Here is a 19,398-nt window from a genome sequence, read left to right as displayed (position 1 = left end):
CTGATCCCTTAATCCTAAACATGGAACCCATTTTTGGAAAGAGGGGTGATGGTGGGAGAGGGTTAGATCCACGCCTTTCAAATACCCACCTGGATTTTTATGGGGAATTGGAGGGGCTGAGGCTGAGAGACCGGCTGAACGACGACCCTGCAGAGTAGGCTCGGTCGTTCCCAGGGCACACTCGCCTTCCCGCCCGGCCACCTTGGCTTCCACGCTGCAGCGCCAAACGGAACCCGAATTGGTCACGCGCTGCCCCTTTGACTTACCTCTACGACGCGGCTCGCGTGACGTCTTCCCTCGGGAGGGGGCGGTTCCGCGCTCGGACAAGCTGGGGGCGTGCGCTTGGCGCGTAAGGCATGCTGGGAAACGGCGTGGGGGACGCACTTCCGTTCTCTCTCCGGAAGTGGGAGTATTTCCGGAAGTCGGAGTTCGTGTCGGCCGAGGCCTCGCTGCGTTGCCACGGGAGGCGATTCGTAGGGCGAGATGGAGCCGCCGGGGGCCGCGGCGGGGTGCGGCGCTTCGGCCCAGGCGCTGGTGCCCGTCCAGGCCGAGGCTTCCGCCGTGGCTCTGCTGAAGGAGGCTCCAAAGGAAGCCCCCAAGTGCCGCAAGAGGGTCCTGGACGAGGACTCCTACATTCAGGTGAGTGGATGAGGCCGGGCAGGGCTTCGGGAGGCCCGGCTACCCATCGCCTCTCAGTCCCCGAGCGCCTTCCTGCGTGGTTGGTGGCCCAGCGCTCTCTTTCTCCACCTGGCCTACCTCGCAGGGTCGTTGTGTGGAGGCAGGAGGAGGAGGGCAAAAAAATAAAAGTATTAAAAAAAACTAAAGTATTACACTCCATCCCTTTCATCTCTTGCCCAAATCTATAGTTTTCTAATACTGTCCTAGCTTTACTGTTACTCCAATTTCTTAGTATTTTTTTATTGCTTATTGAACCAGCCTAAGCCTCTGTTTTAACGGTTCTGGGTCTTTCTTGTTCATGTTTCCCTGATTGTTCTTAAGAGCGATCAACAAATGTCCCCAAGGACAAAATAGTACCAAATTCAGGAAAAGGAAAAGGAATCGTTACTGGTAAAGATCACCCAGACTTGCTGTGAGTTGGGCGGCCTGTAAATTTAATAAATAAATACACTTAAACGTTAAAAGGGCTGGGTGAATGGATAGGTTTTTACTGTTGTCCTAAATTGAAATAAAGAGCCCACTTGCTAACATTTGTACCTTAACATACTTTAGTTTTGAAATGACTTATTTTGGAGTCTGTCTTCCTCCAAAAGGAAATCTTGAATTTCCATTTGCGATGGGGAAGGAGGTGGGCATATTAACGTGGTGATTGTAAAAAAGACTGAGAAACCGAGCTTTAAGGTAGAATCCTCTTCCCTGCAATTTAAATGTCTGAATATTGATTTCTTTAATGTTGTAATGTTTATAATCCTGCCTTTCAGCCAGAAATCCCAAGGAAGTGTACTTTCTGATTTTTACCATGGTGGTTGTACAAGCCACGGTGGCTTAATTTGCACAGTGATAAAGCAAAAATAATAGAAAGCAACGGCTGAGTTTGCACCCTGCCCTGTGGCGTAACTAAACAAACCATCTTATGTCTTGGCTTAATGCATCTAGTGAGCCAATACTGGGTTACTGTCATGTTCCCTGTTTCAATGTTGCTGAACATCGTAACGGTTCGCATGCCAGAATGTTGACACGCGTTCCTGGCTGGGAGGGTGCTGCTGATAAACCTTGTATAGAAAGTTCTGTTTGCCTCAGCCATGGAGGAATGTGTTTGGGTTATCTCTTTAATGTCAAGGTCTTTCTGCCAGTTGATCAGCAGAGCTCGTTAGGAGCACCTGGGAATGTGGACTTGTAATGAATGAAGTGGGGGGGTGGGACGTCGTTTGAAGTGGGGCTATTTAGTTTGACTTTAGGCGCGCTTTTCTCATTCTCAGCTTCCTTTCTGTTTGCACTCTATTCCAAATAAAATCAGAACCTAAACTTTGATTTGGAGTCTGAGCGTTTTATTTGGGTTCAGGCAATCATTACAGTTACAGTAACAAATGGAAGAGCAACAGTGGGGCAGTTTCCTAGCTTTTTATATAAACTGGGAGTTCTCTTAGACCAGTGTATATCTGGTAAATTCGAGGTCAAGCATTATGCATAAAGTTTTCTTTGTTACAGAAGTGGTTTCGTGAATAGCTTGTAAGGTGCCATGAAACATTGATGGGCTTGCCTCAGAAGTTAATGGCTCAGAATCCCACAATCCAAATGCCTCTTGTTTTAAATCTTTATTGGGTGGGAAACATGATATTGGTTCTTGTGAATGTTTTGCAGAATCTGGAGAAAATCATCCAGAGGGATTTTTTCCCTGACGTTGAGAAGCTCCGTGCCCAGAAGGAATATCTGGAGGCTGAAGAGAGTGGTGACTTGGAGAAGATGAGACAGATAGCCATCAAGTTTGGCCCCTCGTTGGGCAAATCTTCCAGGGACACTCCTGCGCCTTGTAAATATGAGTGCTGATTGATTGATTGTGCCATTCGATTCCTAATGACCGCAAAGATAGATTTTCTCCAGGATGATCTATCCTGACCCGGCCCTTCAGCTCTTCCAACAGTGCACCCATCACCGCTGTAACTGAGTCCACCCACCTTGCTGCTGGTCATCCTATTCTTTATTTTCCTTCCACCTTTCCGAGGATGAGTGTCTAATAGGTAGCATTAATGCACAGTGCAGAGATCGGGCATATTGCACCCTCATTGTTTTTAATGATGGGAAGAAAATTGGGTGCTTATATAAAGCACCAAGTAGGGACGCGGTGGTGCTGCGGGTTAAACTGCTGAGCTGCCGGTCGGAAGGTCGGTGGTTCGAAACCGCGCAGCGGGGTGAGCTCCCGTTGTTAATCCCAGCTCCTGCTCACCTAGCAGTTCAAAAACATGCAAATGTGAGTAGATCAATAGGCACCGCTTCGGCGGGAAGGTAACGGCGTTCCGAGTCATGCTGGCCACATGACCCGGAAGTGTCTATGACAGCGCCGGCTCCAAGGCTTAGAAACGGAGATGAGCACCGCCCCCTAGAGTCGGACTTGACTGGACTTTACGTCGAGGGAAACCTTTACCTTTTATAAAGCACCAAATCAGCCCACTCATACTGTTCCTGATGCATGATTTTGTCTAGCAAGAACCAACATTGCTCATTTTGTGGGTGTCATGGGTACTGATGGCGAGCTGGAAGGGGCCTCTATCCAGGGTGGAAAACGCATGCGTAGTACTGAGGAATTAAGCAGCCATTCAAAAAGACACAGATCAGACCTGCCTTAGCTTTTGGGGTTTATATGTCTGGGTTTTTCCCACGCTTCTTCAGTTTGTTAGGATTCTGTTTTATGTAGCAGTAATAAACCGCTTCGGCGGGAAGGTAACGGCGTTCCGTGTCGTCATGCTGGCCACATGACCCGGAAGTGTCTATGACAACGCCGGCTCCATGGCTTAGAAACGGAGATGAGCACCGCCCCCTAGAGTCGGATTCGACTGGACTTTACGTCAAGGGAAACCTTTACCTTTACCTTAATAAACACTAGAGACCTACTCCTCGTCTCAGTATGATTTCTGACTGTTAGGACAGTGGGCCTCTATACATTTTATCTTAACCTGAGCATTTCTTCTTCTAATTCTTGGCTGGGTGCAAGAGTCTTCCTCTTTGTTTAAGATAATTGCCAGATCTGTTGGGAATGTAACTCCCAGAGTTCTGCCTGCATGGCTGTTGTAGGTATAATCTCCGGATACGTAGAAGGTGTCATGTAAAGGGGAAATTGACCTAGATTATCTAGAAAAAATAGTCCAGGATTTTGCAGCCTTGTTTTCCATTTCAGAAATGCTCGGTCACTACCAGTAATGGCCAATGATAAAGCATAGGTGGGATGTATTAAAAGGGCCCTGATTCAACTCCAGTAAATAAAGGATCATGGAGCAGATAATAGGGAGTGTAGAGGAAGAGAGGAGACAGCTACTGCTATATGGTGGTCAATGTACTGGACTAGGATTGGGAGACCCAGGTTTAAGTCCAATGCAATTCTTGAGCTCCTAAAAAAAAAAGGCAGAATATAAATTTAACAAACATAAGACAGTCAGTCCTGAATAATGGCAATCCGTAGTGTGATCTATCACATGTAATCTTTACTTTAGGGAGACATTGGCGTTTGAAGAAACCAGCAGATGCCTGGTTTATTACCAATTTATCCGACTGTTACCTTGATTTTTCACCAAGAAACAAACTTGGGCCCCGTAATTCCCCTACTAGTCGTAGCCCCATAACTTCTTAGGTTGATTAGGATCAGTGATATTGAGTGTTTCAAGATTTTTCAGTGGGGAAGTTTCAGAACGATCGTTTTCTGTACTTTGTAAATCTGTATTTTATGTTCTTTGGGACAGATGTCACCCCAGCAACCTTTGAAACCCCTGAAGTTCATCCTGGTGATTCTTCTGTGTTGAGTAAGCCCAAGTTCACAGTGAAATCTCTAGATGAAGGTAAGCAACTCTATTACTGCTTTTGATGTTCAGGGCATGGCCCTTTGAGTTTGACCTGGAGGGGCTGTGAAGTGATTACCTCTTACATCTCTAAGGATTAAACTGGGAAGGCCTACAGTGATAGATCCTAGAGTTGGAAGTGGCCCTTTAGAAGCCCAACCTTCTGTTGCTTCGTGTAGAAATCCAAATCCAAGCACCCCTGACAAAATGGCCTTTACTGAAACACATCTAGCGAAGGGAAGCCGACCATCTCCTGTGGCCATAGCTTCTACTCTCAAGCTGCTCTTAGCCTTAAGAAGTTTGGCTTAAATTTCAACCTAAATTTCGAATGCTGACATCGGCGAAACTGAGAATATCCAAAAGGATTTTGCAAGCAAGATAAGGGAAAGTTCCTTACCGCTGAAGAAGCTTCAGCCGTGTGGGATTTATTGCTTTCTATCTACACTCAGGCCTACCAACTGAGACTCTTCACAGAAAATGATGCTGGGAGAACAAGTTGATTGGCTGTATCCTATGAGCTGTGCAATTACGTACCTGCTGACTGATGTGCAGCTATCAACACTTTTAATATAGTCTAAAACTGGCTAGTAGAATGAGGAGAGACTTGGCCAAAAGCAATCCACAAATTCTCTTTCTTTATAAATGTGTGATACTAAGGCTTGGGAAGCAATAGCTCTTTTTTTCCTTGTAGCTTTCCTTGATCTCATTCAAATGAAGGTAGCTGATCTCAGCTCTGCCGTTAGATCACGATTTTACCTTCTTTCTGTCACCATGGCTTAGAACATCTGGTCTTTCAAAAGACAGAGGCTGCATAGGAAAGTGCGCCTGGTTTTTTTTTTTTTTAAGTTGCATTCCTCTTTGCTTTCAGGAGAAGTGGAGGAAGAAGAAAGCAAAGATGCCTTGCCCAGTTTGGACAAATTCTTGGCCAAACACACCAGCGAGGATAATGCTTCCTTCGAGCAGATCATGGAAGTGGCCAAAGAGAAGGAGAAAGTGAGGCATTCTTGGCTTTATGAAGCTGAAGAGGCATATGCCCAGGTAAGAAGCAGCTTCTCTTTGTACAGGTAGTCCTCGACTTACGACCACAATTGGGACTAGAACTCCTGTTGCTAAGTGAGGTGGTCATTAAGTGAGTCGTGCCTGAATTCATTACCTTTCCTTCCATGGTCATTAAGTGAATAGCATGGTGGCTAAGTGAATCCAGCTCCCCCCATTGACTTTGCTTGTCAGAAGCCGGCTGGGAAGGTTGCAAATGGCGACCATGTGACTACAGAACGCTGCAACTGTTGTAAATACATGCTGATTGCTTGAATCTTGATCACGTGACGAGGGGGACACCATGATGGTCGTAAGTGCGAGGACCGGTTGTAAGTCACTTTCCCCAGCACTATCGTAACTTCGAACGGTGGCTAAACAAACGGTCGAAAGTTGAGGACTACCTGTAGTGGGTTGGGGCTCTGGGCGGTCAAAGAAAAGAGGCTTTTCTTTTCTTACGTTCCTTGCTTTAGAAAGAAGACAAGAATCTTGATTAGTGCTTTGCCATTCCGCCTCATAAGTGGAGAGCTTTCAGTTGTACTCTCCTTCAGAACATCAGTGAGCTACAGTCTGATTCTTCACAATGGGCAGCCCTGCACTCCAAGGCCCTTTTGTGCAGCTTCCAGATATCCCGCTTACCCAGCCAAACGCTTTCCAACCGAAAACAGGATTAAGGTCTTTTTTTTAAAATTGGGGGGGAAAAATCGGTTTTGTTCCGAGATCCCAGACAATATTCAGCTCAGCCCCCGTGGCCAACAGAGCCACAAGCATGTTGCGTCATCCCTCTGCTTCATGTGACAGAACCTCGTGGCCCTCGGCCAACAAAAAGTCACGTGCCGTTGCCTTCGTGAAGCAAAGAAAATCCTCCTTGGGGTCGGAGGCCCCTGAAGATTTCCTTGCTTGGCCTCATAGTATACAGGATATACTGGCCAGCAGAGGAAAAGCTGGGGATGGTCAAAACCCGAAATATCAATTTACTCTTAAGGTACACTGCAGGATCATCGGGCGTACGTCTTCCCTTCTGCTAATGCTTGCAGCTGACTGTGTTCTTCTATTCCATTTCAGCGGCATCAGGAGCAGTTAGCTCTTCCATCGCTGGAAGAGCAGCAGGCCCTGGGGAGTGGCAAAGCCGGGGTGGAGACGTGGGAATACAAGGCAAAGAACTCCCTCATGTATTACCCGCCAGGTGAGGCAGCTTGTCTCCCTCCTACAAGGTCTGATTGCTGTAGAAAGGGAAGCTGGATGTAATCAGGGTTTTTTTTTTCTTTCCCGCCAAGCTTACATTTATTGTTCCTTGTTACACTGGTACCTTTTCTTAGAAGCAGGATTATGGCCCAACAGAGGGCATCATCTCTACTCCGTTTGGATACTTGGTGGTGTTTTTGCATTTTGAGACCGCAAGAAAAAAAAAGCCTGCCTTCTTTCGAATCTCTCTCCTGCAGAGACTGTTCTGTCTTATCGGCCTTGTTTCTGTGAGTCTGGAGAGTCGCTTGTTTGTGAGATGGGTGGCTATAAAAATTGGAAAACTAAATGAAATAAATAAAATAAAAGACGCGGTAGAGACAGGACAGGAGAAGGCAGGCTTCTTTTGATCCTTTAGCCTTGTGGATGATTCAGACCACTTCTGTGGGTTGAGGTTTTTTTGCTCTTTGCTCATCTCTTTGCCCTTTCTCTGGAGAAAAGAGCCAGGAATCCATGCTGTATTCCCAGTTTCCAGGTTTGTCTTCTCTCCAGGATCCAGTGCTCCAATACGTTCCCCATTAATTTGTAGCTTGAGGTGCTTTAATTATAAAAATGTTGAGAAATCATTCTCGAATCAGTAAAGAGTGTGGGTTGACCAAAGTGGATCCTCTGGATATTTTAAAACCTTTCTCAGAATTGGGAATTGTGTGTTATTGTTACTGCTTTATGCAGCAATTGGGGGCATGATTAAGATGTTCTACAAAGACAGGAGAAATTGATCCTCGGATGACTCTACCTCTGTTTTTTTTTAATTCAGACTTTTATTTCACTTCTTTGAGCTGTCCTCTTCTTCCTGAAGGACCTTTGTCATTTTTAATCTAGACGTGGCAAAACTGCCACCAATCCCCTGTTTGATTGTGAGCCTTGTTGATATTAAAGTGCTGTGTCATTTCAGGAGTTCCTGACGAGGAAGAGGTGTTTAAAAAGCCACGTGAGGTCATTCACAGAAACAGCCGCTTCTTGAAGGACCCGTTTAGTCAAGCAGTAAGCAAGACCCAGCTTCAGCAAGCAGCAGCCCTCAATGCTCAGGTGGGGGCATAACATTTTCCAAATCTATTTGATTTCAAACGGTCTGTTTCTACTGTCCTTGAAGTGGCAATCGAATCAAATCAAACAAGAAACAGTGGCAGAATGGAGAGAAAGAAAGCAGTTTCTGAACTTTCTTATTTTACCTGGGGAAAAGAGTTGGTTCCTCTGCTTTATTTTCTTTTACCAAAACTTGATTATTATTTTTTTTAAAATGGTCCAAGCCTTTTTAGCTGCTTTCCCCCCAATTTTGCAGGACAGCATGCTGTGCTTTTAAAACACTCTGTGGTTATTGCTAAGCATTCTTCTCCATTAATTCTAGTACAAGCAAGGCAAAGTGGGGCCTGATGGGAAGGAGCTAATTCCCCAGGAATCTCCAAAGGTAAACGGATATGGATTTGTGGCCACGCCTTCCCCTGCTCCTGGTAAGGAAGAAAATCCCTTTTATTGTGCTATTTTAAAAAACAACAACAACACAAAGCAAATGTGCAGTTCAGCAAGGATTATTTTGTTTGCCAGGGTGACTTTTCATTTGAGTTGAGGTATACATGCACCATGAGAAAAATGCCATTTTAGAAGTATTTAGGTAAGCACTTAATACAGTGGGAAAAGGAGAGGAGAACATAGTCAAGTTTGAAAAGAAGTAGTAGTAAACTACATAAATTTACATGGAGTAAATCGTTACTTTTGATCCCTGGTGCGCTAAATACATACATACATACATAAATACAGAATGTACTTCAAGGAGAACTTGTGTTTAAGCTTTGCTTCTATTTTTTTTTTTATTTTGCACTCTCATATTTATATAAAAACAATTTTTAAAAATTTTTTGGGGGATTCAGTGTCTTCTGTTCTGTGATAATGTCCCTTCCAGCTGATTCTTCTTTCAGAGATCCCTCACCCCAAATATTTGAGTCAAGCACAGTGGTCTGCTGACACATCAAGTAGACTGATTTGCCAATGTGTCTTTCTAGGTGTGAATGACTCCCCTCTTATGACCTGGGGTGAGATAGAAAGCACCCCTTTGAGGTTAGAAGGGTCTGACACGCCCTATGTGGACAGGACACCGGGACCAGCATTCAAGGTATTTAAAGATCTAAAGCATCCACTTTGGGTCCTGTCACTATAGGCCAGTATTTCTCAGCCTTGGCAGCTTGAAGATGTGTGGACTTCAACTCCCAGAATTCCCCAGCCAGCTATGTTGAAGTCCACACATCTTCAAGCTGCCAATGCTGAGAAACACTGCTATATGTTGTTTAAACAAATTGGGTGAAATAGTATAAAATGTTGTGTCAGTTCCAAAATTTGTTTCTCTCCTGCTTTATCCTTCCCCAACCCAATGTCCTCTAGTCTGACTGTATAAGAAGGTATTTTTGCAATTGAAAGAGATTATTCCTTGTGTGAGAGCCAGTTTGGTGTAGTGGTGAAGGCACCAGGCTAGAAACTGCGAAGCCATGAGTTCTAGTCCCGCCTTAGGCATGAAGCCAGCTGGGTGACCTTGGGCCAGTCACTCTCTCTCAGCCCCAGGAAGGAGGCAGTGGCAAACCACTTCTGAAAAACCTTGCCAAGCAAACTGCAGGGACTTGTCCAGGCAGTCTCTGAGAATCGGACACGATTGAACGGATTAAGGGGGAAAAAAATTCCTTGTGTAGGTGAATTTGTTACATTGAGCAAGTAGCTCAAGGTTACCCGGTGAGTTTGTGGCTCAGCTGGGTTTTGGAACCTACAGTTCTTCTCTGTTGAAGGCCCTGCCTCTGGAATGACATCCCCCAAGAGGTCTGAATGGCACCCACTCTCCCAGGGCTCTGGAAAGCCCTTAAAACCTGGCTGTGTTCCCAGGCCGGGGGCTAACATGTTTCTGGATGCACCGTGGGCCCCGTTGCACTTGTATGGTTTAGAGTCGCTTGTGAGTTGGGCGGTGTAGAAATCTGAGAAGTAAATAAATAAGTAAATAAATATCTTTTCCCGGTGGTTTTAATCTGGGCTGTGTGGTTACGTGTGTCTAATTGCTTTTAACTCTTTTTATCGTGTCTGGATTTTGAAAGCTGCCCCAGGTCTAATAGTAGGTGGCAATAACAAATTTAAAATCATAATCATAATCAATTACAGTCAGTGACTTTATTGTACCAGAGTCAGTTTTAACTAGAGCAGGATATATGTCTCAATAAACCGTGAAATAAATCGTTGAGCCAGTGCAGCAGCCCCTGACTCTTACCTGCCCTGATTTGGATGGCACTTTGTGGAAGAGCTTGGAAAATGGGGTCTGGTCAAGAGTTCCAGTACTCAAGAACATTTTGAAGCTTAATGTTAAAAAAAAGAACGATGGATTTTATTTGGTATTCCTGAAAGACACGTATACTTTTCTTAAATCACCCTTTCCTTCTGTCTTTTAATGCTGTGGCTGGAACAGTTTTAGCACCACATTTGTTCTTTCTGGTTGTATAGTTCAAGCCTATTATTTCCTTGCAGACAATGCAGGAAATAGAAAGAAATTAGTTTTTCCTTTGTTCCTTACATCCTGTTTTCCAGTTTCTGTATTTATTACTGCAGTTATTCCATTTATGAAACTTTAAACAGCCACCAGTTTCCCCTCATCACATTGCTTCTAGTTTCTCCCTCAGAATCCTTTTTTTTTTTTTTTAAACCAAAGTTATTCTTAAACCTAATCTTACTCTCATTATATACAACATCGCTAGATTTTCCCTGGCAGCAATTAAAACTTGCAAACAAATATTTAAGTGTACTGGTCATGGGTTAATAATAATAAAAAAAAATTTAAAAATTTTTTTAAAAAGGAAAATAGGATCTGGAGCTGGCCTAGACATACTTCTTGGCTTTCTCAGCAAGTGAGAAAGGGGTGAGGAGGATTAAGTTACAGCTGGAAGGATCAGTCTCAGAAATGCATCGGTAATCCAATCGGCTGGTGTTTTCACAGATCCTGGAACCCGGGCGCCGAGAGAGGCTAGGGCTGAAGATGGCCAATGAGGCAGCTGCTAAAAACAGAGCCAAGAAACAAGAAGCCTTGAGGAGAGTCACGGAGAACCTTGCCAGGTGAGAGATCCATAGAGGTGGAGGTGAAATGGGCCGATGGAGCTGAAGCTAGCAGGTATCTCAACGCCTGTTAGATGTTCAGCGTCTGGAACGGCCATTGCGTTCTAGGCTCCAACCGAGGTAGCTATTCTGCACGGTATCCCAGGATGGAAAGTTGGAAGGGTTCTTGGAAATCTTCTCATCCAGCCGAAAAACCTGAGTTTCCTCTAACACAATCACACCCAGTCCCTCTAACGCTTCCTCACAAGTTGCTCCTTATCTTGGGTGCCCTGCTCTGGAGGCCTCCTCAGCCTTCCTTGACCTGTGGTGCCCAGAACTGGATGTAGCCTCCTAGATGTGGGCTGACCAATGCTTCACAGAGCCTCTCATCAGAGCGCCTTATTTTTGTTTTTTTCCTCCCTTCCAGCCTCACTCCGAAAGGACTAAGCCCGGCCATGTCTCCCGCCTTGCAGCGCCTAGTGAACCGGACTGCTAGCAAGTTCACCGACAAAGCCCTTCGGGCCAGTTACACCCCGTCCCCTGTGCACCTGGGAACACCCGGCTACAAGACTCCCTCCGGTGGACTGCAGACCCCCACGGTCACTCCAACCCCCAGGACGCTCTCTCAAACCCCAGTTGCGCAGGATCCCGCCTCCATTACGGACAATCTGCTGCAGCTCCCCAAAAGACGTAAAGCGTCAGATTTCTTTTGACCTTGTCCTCTTGCGGCGGGGGTGGGCAGCTCGGCAGCGCCCCGATATACCAGTGCCGCTGAAGGAAAGCGCCCACCGTTGACCAAAAGCAACAGGAGAAACTTGCTTGGTTTCAGGATAATTTCTGTCTTATGGTGCTGGGTTGCCCTAGCCCTTTATAGGCAGCATGAAGTAGCGGATGGAAAATTAGCCTTTGAGTTGAAAACTCCCTCCTGTAAATCTCTGAATCAGTTGCACAGGAAAAGGAAGACAGGAGCCCAAGCTGCTTGTGCACCACTTTTGGATGCAATTTTTGTTTTGCATCGGGGTGGTCTCCTCTTAATTTATTAAAGACAGGTTTCACCTAAAGGCCTGGCAGAAACTGGCCTTGCGATGGCGCCCATCAATGTGAGATGAAAAGCTCAGGGAGAGCTGGTTTCCAAGCGGGGCATTGTGTTGCTGCCTTGGCATCCCAGTGGCCTGGTGTGGTTGGCAGTGCATCTGCCCCTGGTTAAGCTTGGCAGCCTGTCCTCGCCTTAGAGACTGACCGAAGTTATGGTTTATTTCTCCTGGCCTGGGAGCTGAGAAAGACTTTGCTTTAAAGAAAGTAAAAATATTGATATTCTTCCATTCTCCTCCTCCTGGGATCCTGAGAGGCCTGCTTATTTGTAGAAGGAAGGCTGGCTCGGGTTTCTAAAGCTCATAAAACATGGGTTGGATCAAGTCGGTCGGGTCTAACTTAATCTTGCTTTGAGCAGCCCTACCGGGGGCCTCCTGTCTTTTGGATCCAGTCCAGTGTAAACAAAAGGCACACGCAGAGCTGAGCAAGGTTTCTGAAAGCCTGTTAACAAAATGTCAAAGCCAAAACGAAAAGCCAAGAAGGGGGCAGCAAAGATAAGTGTGAACCTTCCTGAAGCTGGCACCAGTGAAAGGACGTGTTCTGTACTAAAAGCTCATGGTGGCACGCTCGGTAAAGGACATTACAAGCTGAAAGCCTGGCAGATAGCACTGCCCTTTAGCAGGAGACCCAGGACTTTAGCGTTGAATAATTTGTTGCAGGCACAAAGTTCCTCCCCTTAATGGCGTGCCTGTCTGGTTCATGTGTTTGAAGGTTTTTGCGTCTGCAGCTTAAGGGTAGTGGATTGAAATTACTTCCTGGATTGAAGGACTGAAAATAAAGACCGAGGTATAAAGGCCTTAATACGCTCCGTTTGGATGTTGCTGATTTTCCAGGTATGAGGGTGACTACTGTTATGCTGAATAAATACATTTTAGTTTTCGAGTGGTTGATTTCCGGTGTTTCGCTCTGGTGGGCCGAGATCTCATGGCAGTCCTCTTTGGGAGACTGTACATGTAAGACAGCAGAAGTGGGAGAGTGAGTTGTGAGCCAGAGATGGAAATGGTAAGGGCTTGTACAGGTTCGTTAGTATAAAAATTAAAAAGGGGAGCCGGGAAATGTCCCTGCTTGACTCCTTTGATGGAGTAGGTGCAATCAATACCCTGTTCGTACATCTAGCCTGCACGGTTGTGTTTTCATGGAAGCAATTTGGTCAGAAGTTCTGAGATCTCAGAGTTCCCCACTCGTGGCCCACACACGGCTGCAGTTAGGGACGTGGATAGAGCCCCTTGGAACACCTGCCTGTTAAAGTACTGCCTGAAACAAATATGTGGGGACGAGTTCTAGGCCTGGTTTATACTGACAGTCACACTTCTGTGTAGACAAATGAAATTATGTCCGATCTGCAGGTTTACTTCCCTTCCATGTGTCTACGCTGGTTCTAAACAAAAGGAGAGAACCTTAGATCTTGATGCATAGAGCAATAGAGCTGATACATCGCTCTACAAGGAGTTTACTATCAGCCCCTTGTCACTCCCAAATACCTTTTACCACATTTGTAGGGTTACTGGGATGCTCCATCATGGCCATTCTTACGCTCAGATACTGAAGTTGAATCAGCCGCTGGTGTGCTTTTGAATTGTCCCATATGTTGCTCTTAAAGCTAGAAGCTAATCTTCCCTCTAATTCGTAAACTCTGATTAGACTCAGAAAGCAGCTCTGCATTTCTTGCGGAACGATCAGCATTCTGGTTTCCAGAAAAGTGGCTAAATTCTGTGCTATAATTGCTGTTCGAAGTCCAGAACAAATCCAACTACGCATATGAATGTTTCTGTTACAGACAGGGCTTTTACATTGGATGCTTTGTATTTTAACTGTTTTTTTTAATCTGTGACTGCATATTAATAATAATAAAGGAGCCTTGAAACCCTGGCAGATTTCATCTGGAAGGTGATACTCCCTCGAGAAGCAGAAAAGCTACCGCAGAATAGGAAGGGTGGGATAAAACGTAATAAGTCATTATACACGTAAATGAATTGTTTTATTTTTTTGAACTCTGGGTGGTGAGAGCTAAGATACCGGCCAAAGTGGGGTGTTAAAAAAGAGAGGGAGGGAGTTGTCAGCATGTTAGGTCAACCCGAGAAACTTAAGGCGACTCCCTAACCTCTCCGAAAGCCACAGGTTCTGTTTGCAATTATGGCACTAGCCACGATTCAAAGTCAACGGCAGGCGCGTGCCCCATCAATTTTGCTAGAGTATTGAGACCCTGTGGTGCTTTTAAGGCAGGTGCTGTTAGGGTAGGAGTACACAAAATCACCCTTATCTATAGCTGAGCAAACTTAGCCTTGGTTTTTGTAAAATAAAATTTTAAAAAGGCAGGAGAAAGAGTAGCCTCACATGTCATGTCAGATGGGAACCGTCTGCTATTTTGTATCCTAAGGTTCATGGAGAGTAAGGGGGCACTTGAATGGCAGTATGTGATCTTGCTGCGCCCAGCTTCTGTTGTTAGTCTACTTGTCAGATGGTAAGTATTGGTGGTCTGTTAGAACAGTGTTTGTTTTGCCAAATGATGAAACCTGCTGAACTACAGATTCCGAGTAGCATGTTGGCTGGGTTAAGGGCTATTTCAGCCTAACATCTGTGAGGTCTTCCTTGACGCCCACGAGCCATTTCCCCAGAGGAATAGCTAAAAAAAAAAAAAAAAAACCACAGTAAAGAAAATTGGGGGAAGAAAGCCCCGTGCCCGTCTAGATTGAAACACGGATCCAGCAACATCTAGCTGGTCCTAGGGACCCCAGTGGATGCTGTGTCGCGTTCTTTGGGGAAAATAACATTTTTTTTTTGGGTTAGGTGAGGTGACTGAGCTGACTCTGTGACATGGCGTTAAACTTCCCCCATCAAAATACCTGAATCAGCTCAGTACTGGGGACATCAAGGGAACAGGACCATTGACATCCTTTTCTGGTTAAAGTTTCTATGACGATAGCCAGGTTAGCGACACCAAAAGATGTGGCTGTCTGTGGATAGCTAGTGTTTTTGCATTGTGGGATATTTCTAGTGGGACAACTAAGCCAGGTGGGAATGGCTTTTGTGGAGCAACTAAACAGTCTTTTAGCCACTACCTGCTTTTTCCTTAAGTAAGGCCTGACCCTCCATCCTTTGAGAATTAGGATGGGTTAGTCACCCATTTCCTTGGCCTGGAGCAGCACACGCGAATCTTTGTAAGTAAGTAAATGACGCTAGGGTGGGAGGCCAGCTCTCCAGTTGTTTCTCAGCTTCTATTTGCAGCCAGCATAGTTCAGGCCCACCTTTATTCAGAGGCTTCTAGGCTGGATTTGGGGGGCAGTGTAACCACTTCTTCCTGCCTTCCGCGTGTATGGGTAAGGTTCGTCAGGAGGTGCCAGTCACAGCCCAACGTTTATCCATTTTAAAAATATTTAATTAAACGGCCTTTCACATACAGTAACGTGCTGGTTAAGAAATGCCTTTTTTTTTTTTCAGGATCATCTATAGTTTCTGATAGCTTCTTTGGCTTAGCTCTTATCTGTATCCCACACACCACTTTCTCTCCAGTTGGTTACCTGTTGCATGATGTTCTTGCTGATTGGGGGGGCAAGGGCATCTGTCGACGGAGCAACGTTAGAGGTTGGTCTCGAACACCTCTGCAATCTTCTCTACTTCGTCGTGTTTCTCCCCTTCGGACACCTCCTCTACTTCCTCCACCGCTTCCAGCCGGGGGGTGGCTGCTGCTGCGTGTTTGGATTCGCTTTTGCTATGCTGCTCCCCTTCTAATCTCAGCTCCGCCTTTTGCTCGCCCGTAGTCCGCGAGCTTTCTCCGTTTTTCCCAACAGAAGTTGTCGACAAAGCTCTGACTTTGCTGGGCTGCATCCATATGTGACTTAACACCTCTTCGATGCGCAACCGTCGGGACACGTCGGGTTGGAGCATGCGATAAATAAGATCTTTGCATTCAATGGCCAGGTTTTTGGACTTGGGGAAATGCACCCTATGTTCCTTCTGCAACCGTAGCATTTTCCGGATGTTTGAATCGTCGTAAGGCATAGAACCGCAGACCATGATATACAGGATGACACCCAGGCTCCACATGTCATAGATCTTCGGCTCATAAGGGATGCCTTGCAACACTTCCGGGGCAGCGTAAGCGGCAGAACCGCAGAAGGTTTTGCTATAAATGATTTTGCCGTCTTCGTCACGAACCAGGCGTTTAGCAAAGCCAAAGTCAGAAAGCTTGATGTGATAATCCTTGTCTAGGAGAAGGTTTTCACATTTCAAATCACGATGCACTATGTCACCATCATGGCAGTACTTAATAGCGGCACATAATTGACGGAACATCTTGCGAGCGATGTCTTCGGGCATTGCCCCTTTCGACTTGATGAATTCTAGTAAGTCCCCTTGGACGCCAAGCTCCATCACAATGTAAACTTTGCCATCTGAAGTTTCAAAGATCTCATAGGTTTTTATGATAGAGCGGTGGTTCACTTTGGCCAAGATGTCTATTTCTCTTGGAAGAAACCTCTCCAAAAAATCAGGAGGTGCTTTCTTCCGGTCGATGATTTTTACAGCTACATCAAATTTCAACCGTTCTGAGAAGGCAGATTTCACCTTTGCATAAGATCCCTCTCCTAAATTCCCTCCCATGATGTAGCCTCTTTTTTTAAGGATGGCAGCATCATCCATGATGCTGTAGGCAGTTGTTACAAGAAGATTGGTCACATGGTTGACATATGCATTCAGCCACTTAGTGTGTGTTCCATGGTGTGTGGTCATCAGGAGATGGTCCAGTTCTTGCCATGGAAGCTCTTGGAGGCTGGTTGGTATAGAACTTTGAGCATTGTTTAAAGAGTGCTGTCTCCATGTGATGTCATAAAGCTGAGAGAAGTACTTGGTGAAATTATCTCTGTTGCTTGGACCCAGGTTACTTCCAAGGCAATGGCAAGAGAATTCTAGCTCAGCCTCATTGAGATAAATAGTCTTTTAAGTGTTAACAGATACTTTAAATAAGACCTCAATCCATGCTTTTGTTTGTTTGTTTTTAATTCTGGAGGACACGAAAGAGAACAATGCTGAGATGTCCTGCATGAAAATATGTTTATTTCTTGCAAATTGGTTTTCTTAAGCTTGCTTTTTTCCTTATTGGTTTGTGATCATGGGAATGGGAATTGTCTCCCTGTATTGCTCAAACTCTGGATTACCTTCTCAAGATTTAATTTGGCTTGCTTGTAAATTCTGAGAAGAATTGATGGAATATGCCCAAGATAAGTACACCTTGAGTTGACAATTTCCAATTTATTATCTTTATAGCAAGTAGAGTTATTTCATGTGAATGTTACTTTCACTGAGTCAAATATGCTATCCTCGTTGAGTTAGTTTCTCCAAGGGTCTCTGCTTTCATTAAAATTGCAAAGAAACCATATATTTGCCTTTTTTGGAAATTCCATGTCCCATGAACTGGGACACGTAACAGTGAATAAGGAAATATTTATTTACACAATCACGGTTGATGGCCACCAAGTTAGATGGCTTTGAAAGAGAAGTAGATAAGGGGTCAGTCAGTTTCCAGTGGCCATCATCGTTGATAGTTTGTGCTAACTCCAGGAAGATACAAGATAGGAAGATAGGAAGCATATCTTAAATGCCAATTGGGGTGCAACACTGGAGGAGGGGGATTATCCCCCCATTTATGTGAGTTTCTAGAATGCATCTGATCAGCTAGTCTGATTAAAGACATGGACTCTTGGCCTAATCTGGTAGGGCTTTTCTTATATTTTTATGCAATGAAGAAAAGTGTGTTCTCTGATCTCGGTAACTTTATTCAAAAAAATGAATGGCACCCTTCCACTCTACACAATATACAGTCAGTCGTTGCACAACTGGGTTTCAACCATGTGACTGATTCTTGATTGCTAGTTGAAAGTGACCTGTCCATCTTCCCTGTGTTATTCCTTTTTCTTTTCGTTGACAACTTTCCATATATTTTGTGGAAAGGAACGAGCAGGAGGTTTATTTTACTGTAAACTGCCCAGAGTCCCCCGTGGGGGGAGATGGGCGGTGATATAAATTTAAATAATAAAAAATAAATGTATTATCAGTTTGGAGGGGAAAAGGCAGCCGTTCACTTTCATCCTGCCAAACCAAGCCGTTTCCCCAATATACGCTACAGGAATGGTAGGTGAAATAATCTCGGGTACGAATAACAGAACAAATGCAGCTTTCAGAATAAATACTTTCCTGCAGTATTGTGACTTTCCCCCTAAATGCAAATAAACGAACTCCACTTACATTGCGTACACTGAATTCCTCAGCTCTTGCATCATCTTCTTGTGTGGATTCTATCTTCACAAGTTGCCTTTCAATCTTGCAAAAATAATGCAGCAGCACCAGCTTCACCTTCTCTTTGCTCAACCCCAGATGCAGTGGCTGGATTTCAGTGGCCCTGTTCCCAGCCCGTGGAGCCACTGTGCACGCTGATAGCACATCTTGGGAACGGCTAGACCACTGGTTCTCTAACTTGGCAACTTTAAGACCTGTGGACTTCAACTCCCAGAATTTCCCAGCATGCATGGGGAATTCTGGGAGCTGAAGTCCACAGGTCTTAAAGTTGCTGAAGTTGAGAAATACTGGGCTAGACCTTGACCATTTTTTATAATCCTCCCAGCTGCAACAGGAAAATGTCATTTTCTGCCTTTTTCTTTTTTTTCTCGAGAGAGAGGAAACACAAAAATTCTCCCATTTCTACTTAATTTTATTTTTGGATGAGGGAATAGAAACCTGAAACCAGAGGGATAAAAGAGCATTGTGGCCCTCTTTTTTCAGGGCCTCTCTAGGATTTTGTCTTGATTTCAAGTGAGGTATGATTGAGAGCCAGTTTGGTCTAGTGGTTAAGGCAATGGGCTAGAAACCGGGAGACTGTGAGTTCTAGTTCCTCCTCAGGCATGAAAGCCGGCTGGGTGACTTTGGGCCAGCCCCTCTCTCTCAGCCCTAGGAAGAAGGCAATGGCAAACCACTTCTGAAATCTTGCCAAGAAAACTGTAGGGACTAGTCCAGGCAATCGCTGAGGATTCGACACAATTGAATGCCCCCCCCAAAGGTTAATCCCACTGTCAGCATTCCCATGCCAAGATGACCAAGGAGAGTTAATACTGAGCAAAATTGTAGAGGGCTAAATGTAATCCCCTCGAAGTTAGCGGACTGGATCAAAAATACTTCTTTGGACTATTTCTGCTATGAAAGAAAAGTTCATTGTTCCAATGGCAACTGGCTGGTGCTGCGTTGTGATCCCCTGCTGTATGCAAACTGGGACACATACGCACCCACATTCTTATTTGCACAAATTTTGTACCACAGTTTGCAGCGGAAAAGTGCGTATGCTGCTGCGCTACTTGAGGGGAAGCTGCGAACAGAAATGTGCACATTGGGGAAAATGTGTGCAGACACACACAGGAAGTCTCCTGTGGATTTAAATGGCTATGTAGAGCCATCCAGAAGCCAGAGGAAATGAAGTTCTGAT

The 19,398-nt window shown here is 45.1% G+C and overlaps 2 protein-coding genes across 3 annotated transcripts; one reads left to right on the top strand and one right to left on the bottom strand.

Moving 5' to 3' along the window:
* Positions 1-426: 426 nt before the first annotated feature.
* On the top strand, positions 427-12,731 carry ESS2 (ess-2 splicing factor homolog). 2 transcript variants are annotated; one of them, XM_063315535.1, is made up of 10 exons: positions 427-639; positions 2,320-2,488; positions 4,410-4,505; positions 5,377-5,543; positions 6,606-6,726; positions 7,678-7,811; positions 8,131-8,233; positions 8,783-8,892; positions 10,744-10,859; positions 11,266-12,731. In XM_063315535.1, the coding sequence occupies exons 1-10, from the start codon at positions 484-486 to the stop codon at positions 11,549-11,551; spliced, it is 1,458 nt and encodes a 485-aa protein (XP_063171605.1). In that variant the 5' UTR covers positions 427-483; the 3' UTR covers positions 11,552-12,731. The 2 variants fall into 2 exon arrangements, with proteins under 2 accessions (XP_063171605.1, XP_063171604.1); XM_063315534.1 differs by having other exon boundaries at positions 5,374-5,543.
* A 2,775-nt stretch (positions 12,732-15,506) lies between these two features.
* Positions 15,507-16,568, bottom strand: LOC134505713 (testis-specific serine/threonine-protein kinase 1-like). The gene has a single exon (XM_063315566.1). The coding sequence runs from the start codon at positions 16,566-16,568 to the stop codon at positions 15,507-15,509; it is 1,062 nt and encodes a 353-aa protein (XP_063171636.1).
* Between the last annotated feature and the right edge of the window lie 2,830 nt (positions 16,569-19,398).

Source organism: Candoia aspera, chromosome 15 (assembly GCF_035149785.1).
Source record: "Candoia aspera isolate rCanAsp1 chromosome 15, rCanAsp1.hap2, whole genome shotgun sequence".
Lineage (NCBI taxonomy): Eukaryota > Metazoa > Chordata > Lepidosauria > Squamata > Boidae > Candoia > Candoia aspera.
The sequence above is the reverse complement of the archived record's forward strand: the minus strand, read 5'-3'. Positions and strand labels throughout refer to the sequence as shown.

Excerpts from the sequence above, each read along its gene's own strand:
- LOC134505713 (XM_063315566.1), bottom strand. The coding sequence starts at position 16,568 with ATGGATGATGCTGCCATCCTTAAAAAAAGAGGCTACATCATGGGAGGG.
- ESS2 (XM_063315534.1), top strand. The coding sequence starts at position 484 with ATGGAGCCGCCGGGGGCCGCGGCGGGGTGCGGCGCTTCGGCCCAGGCG. Across the intron at positions 2,489-4,409 it reads CAGGGACACTCCTGCGCCTT|ATGTCACCCCAGCAACCTTT; the intron begins GTAAATATGAGT and ends TCTTTGGGACAG. Across the intron at positions 7,812-8,130 it reads CAGCAGCCCTCAATGCTCAG|TACAAGCAAGGCAAAGTGGG; the intron begins GTGGGGGCATAA and ends CATTAATTCTAG.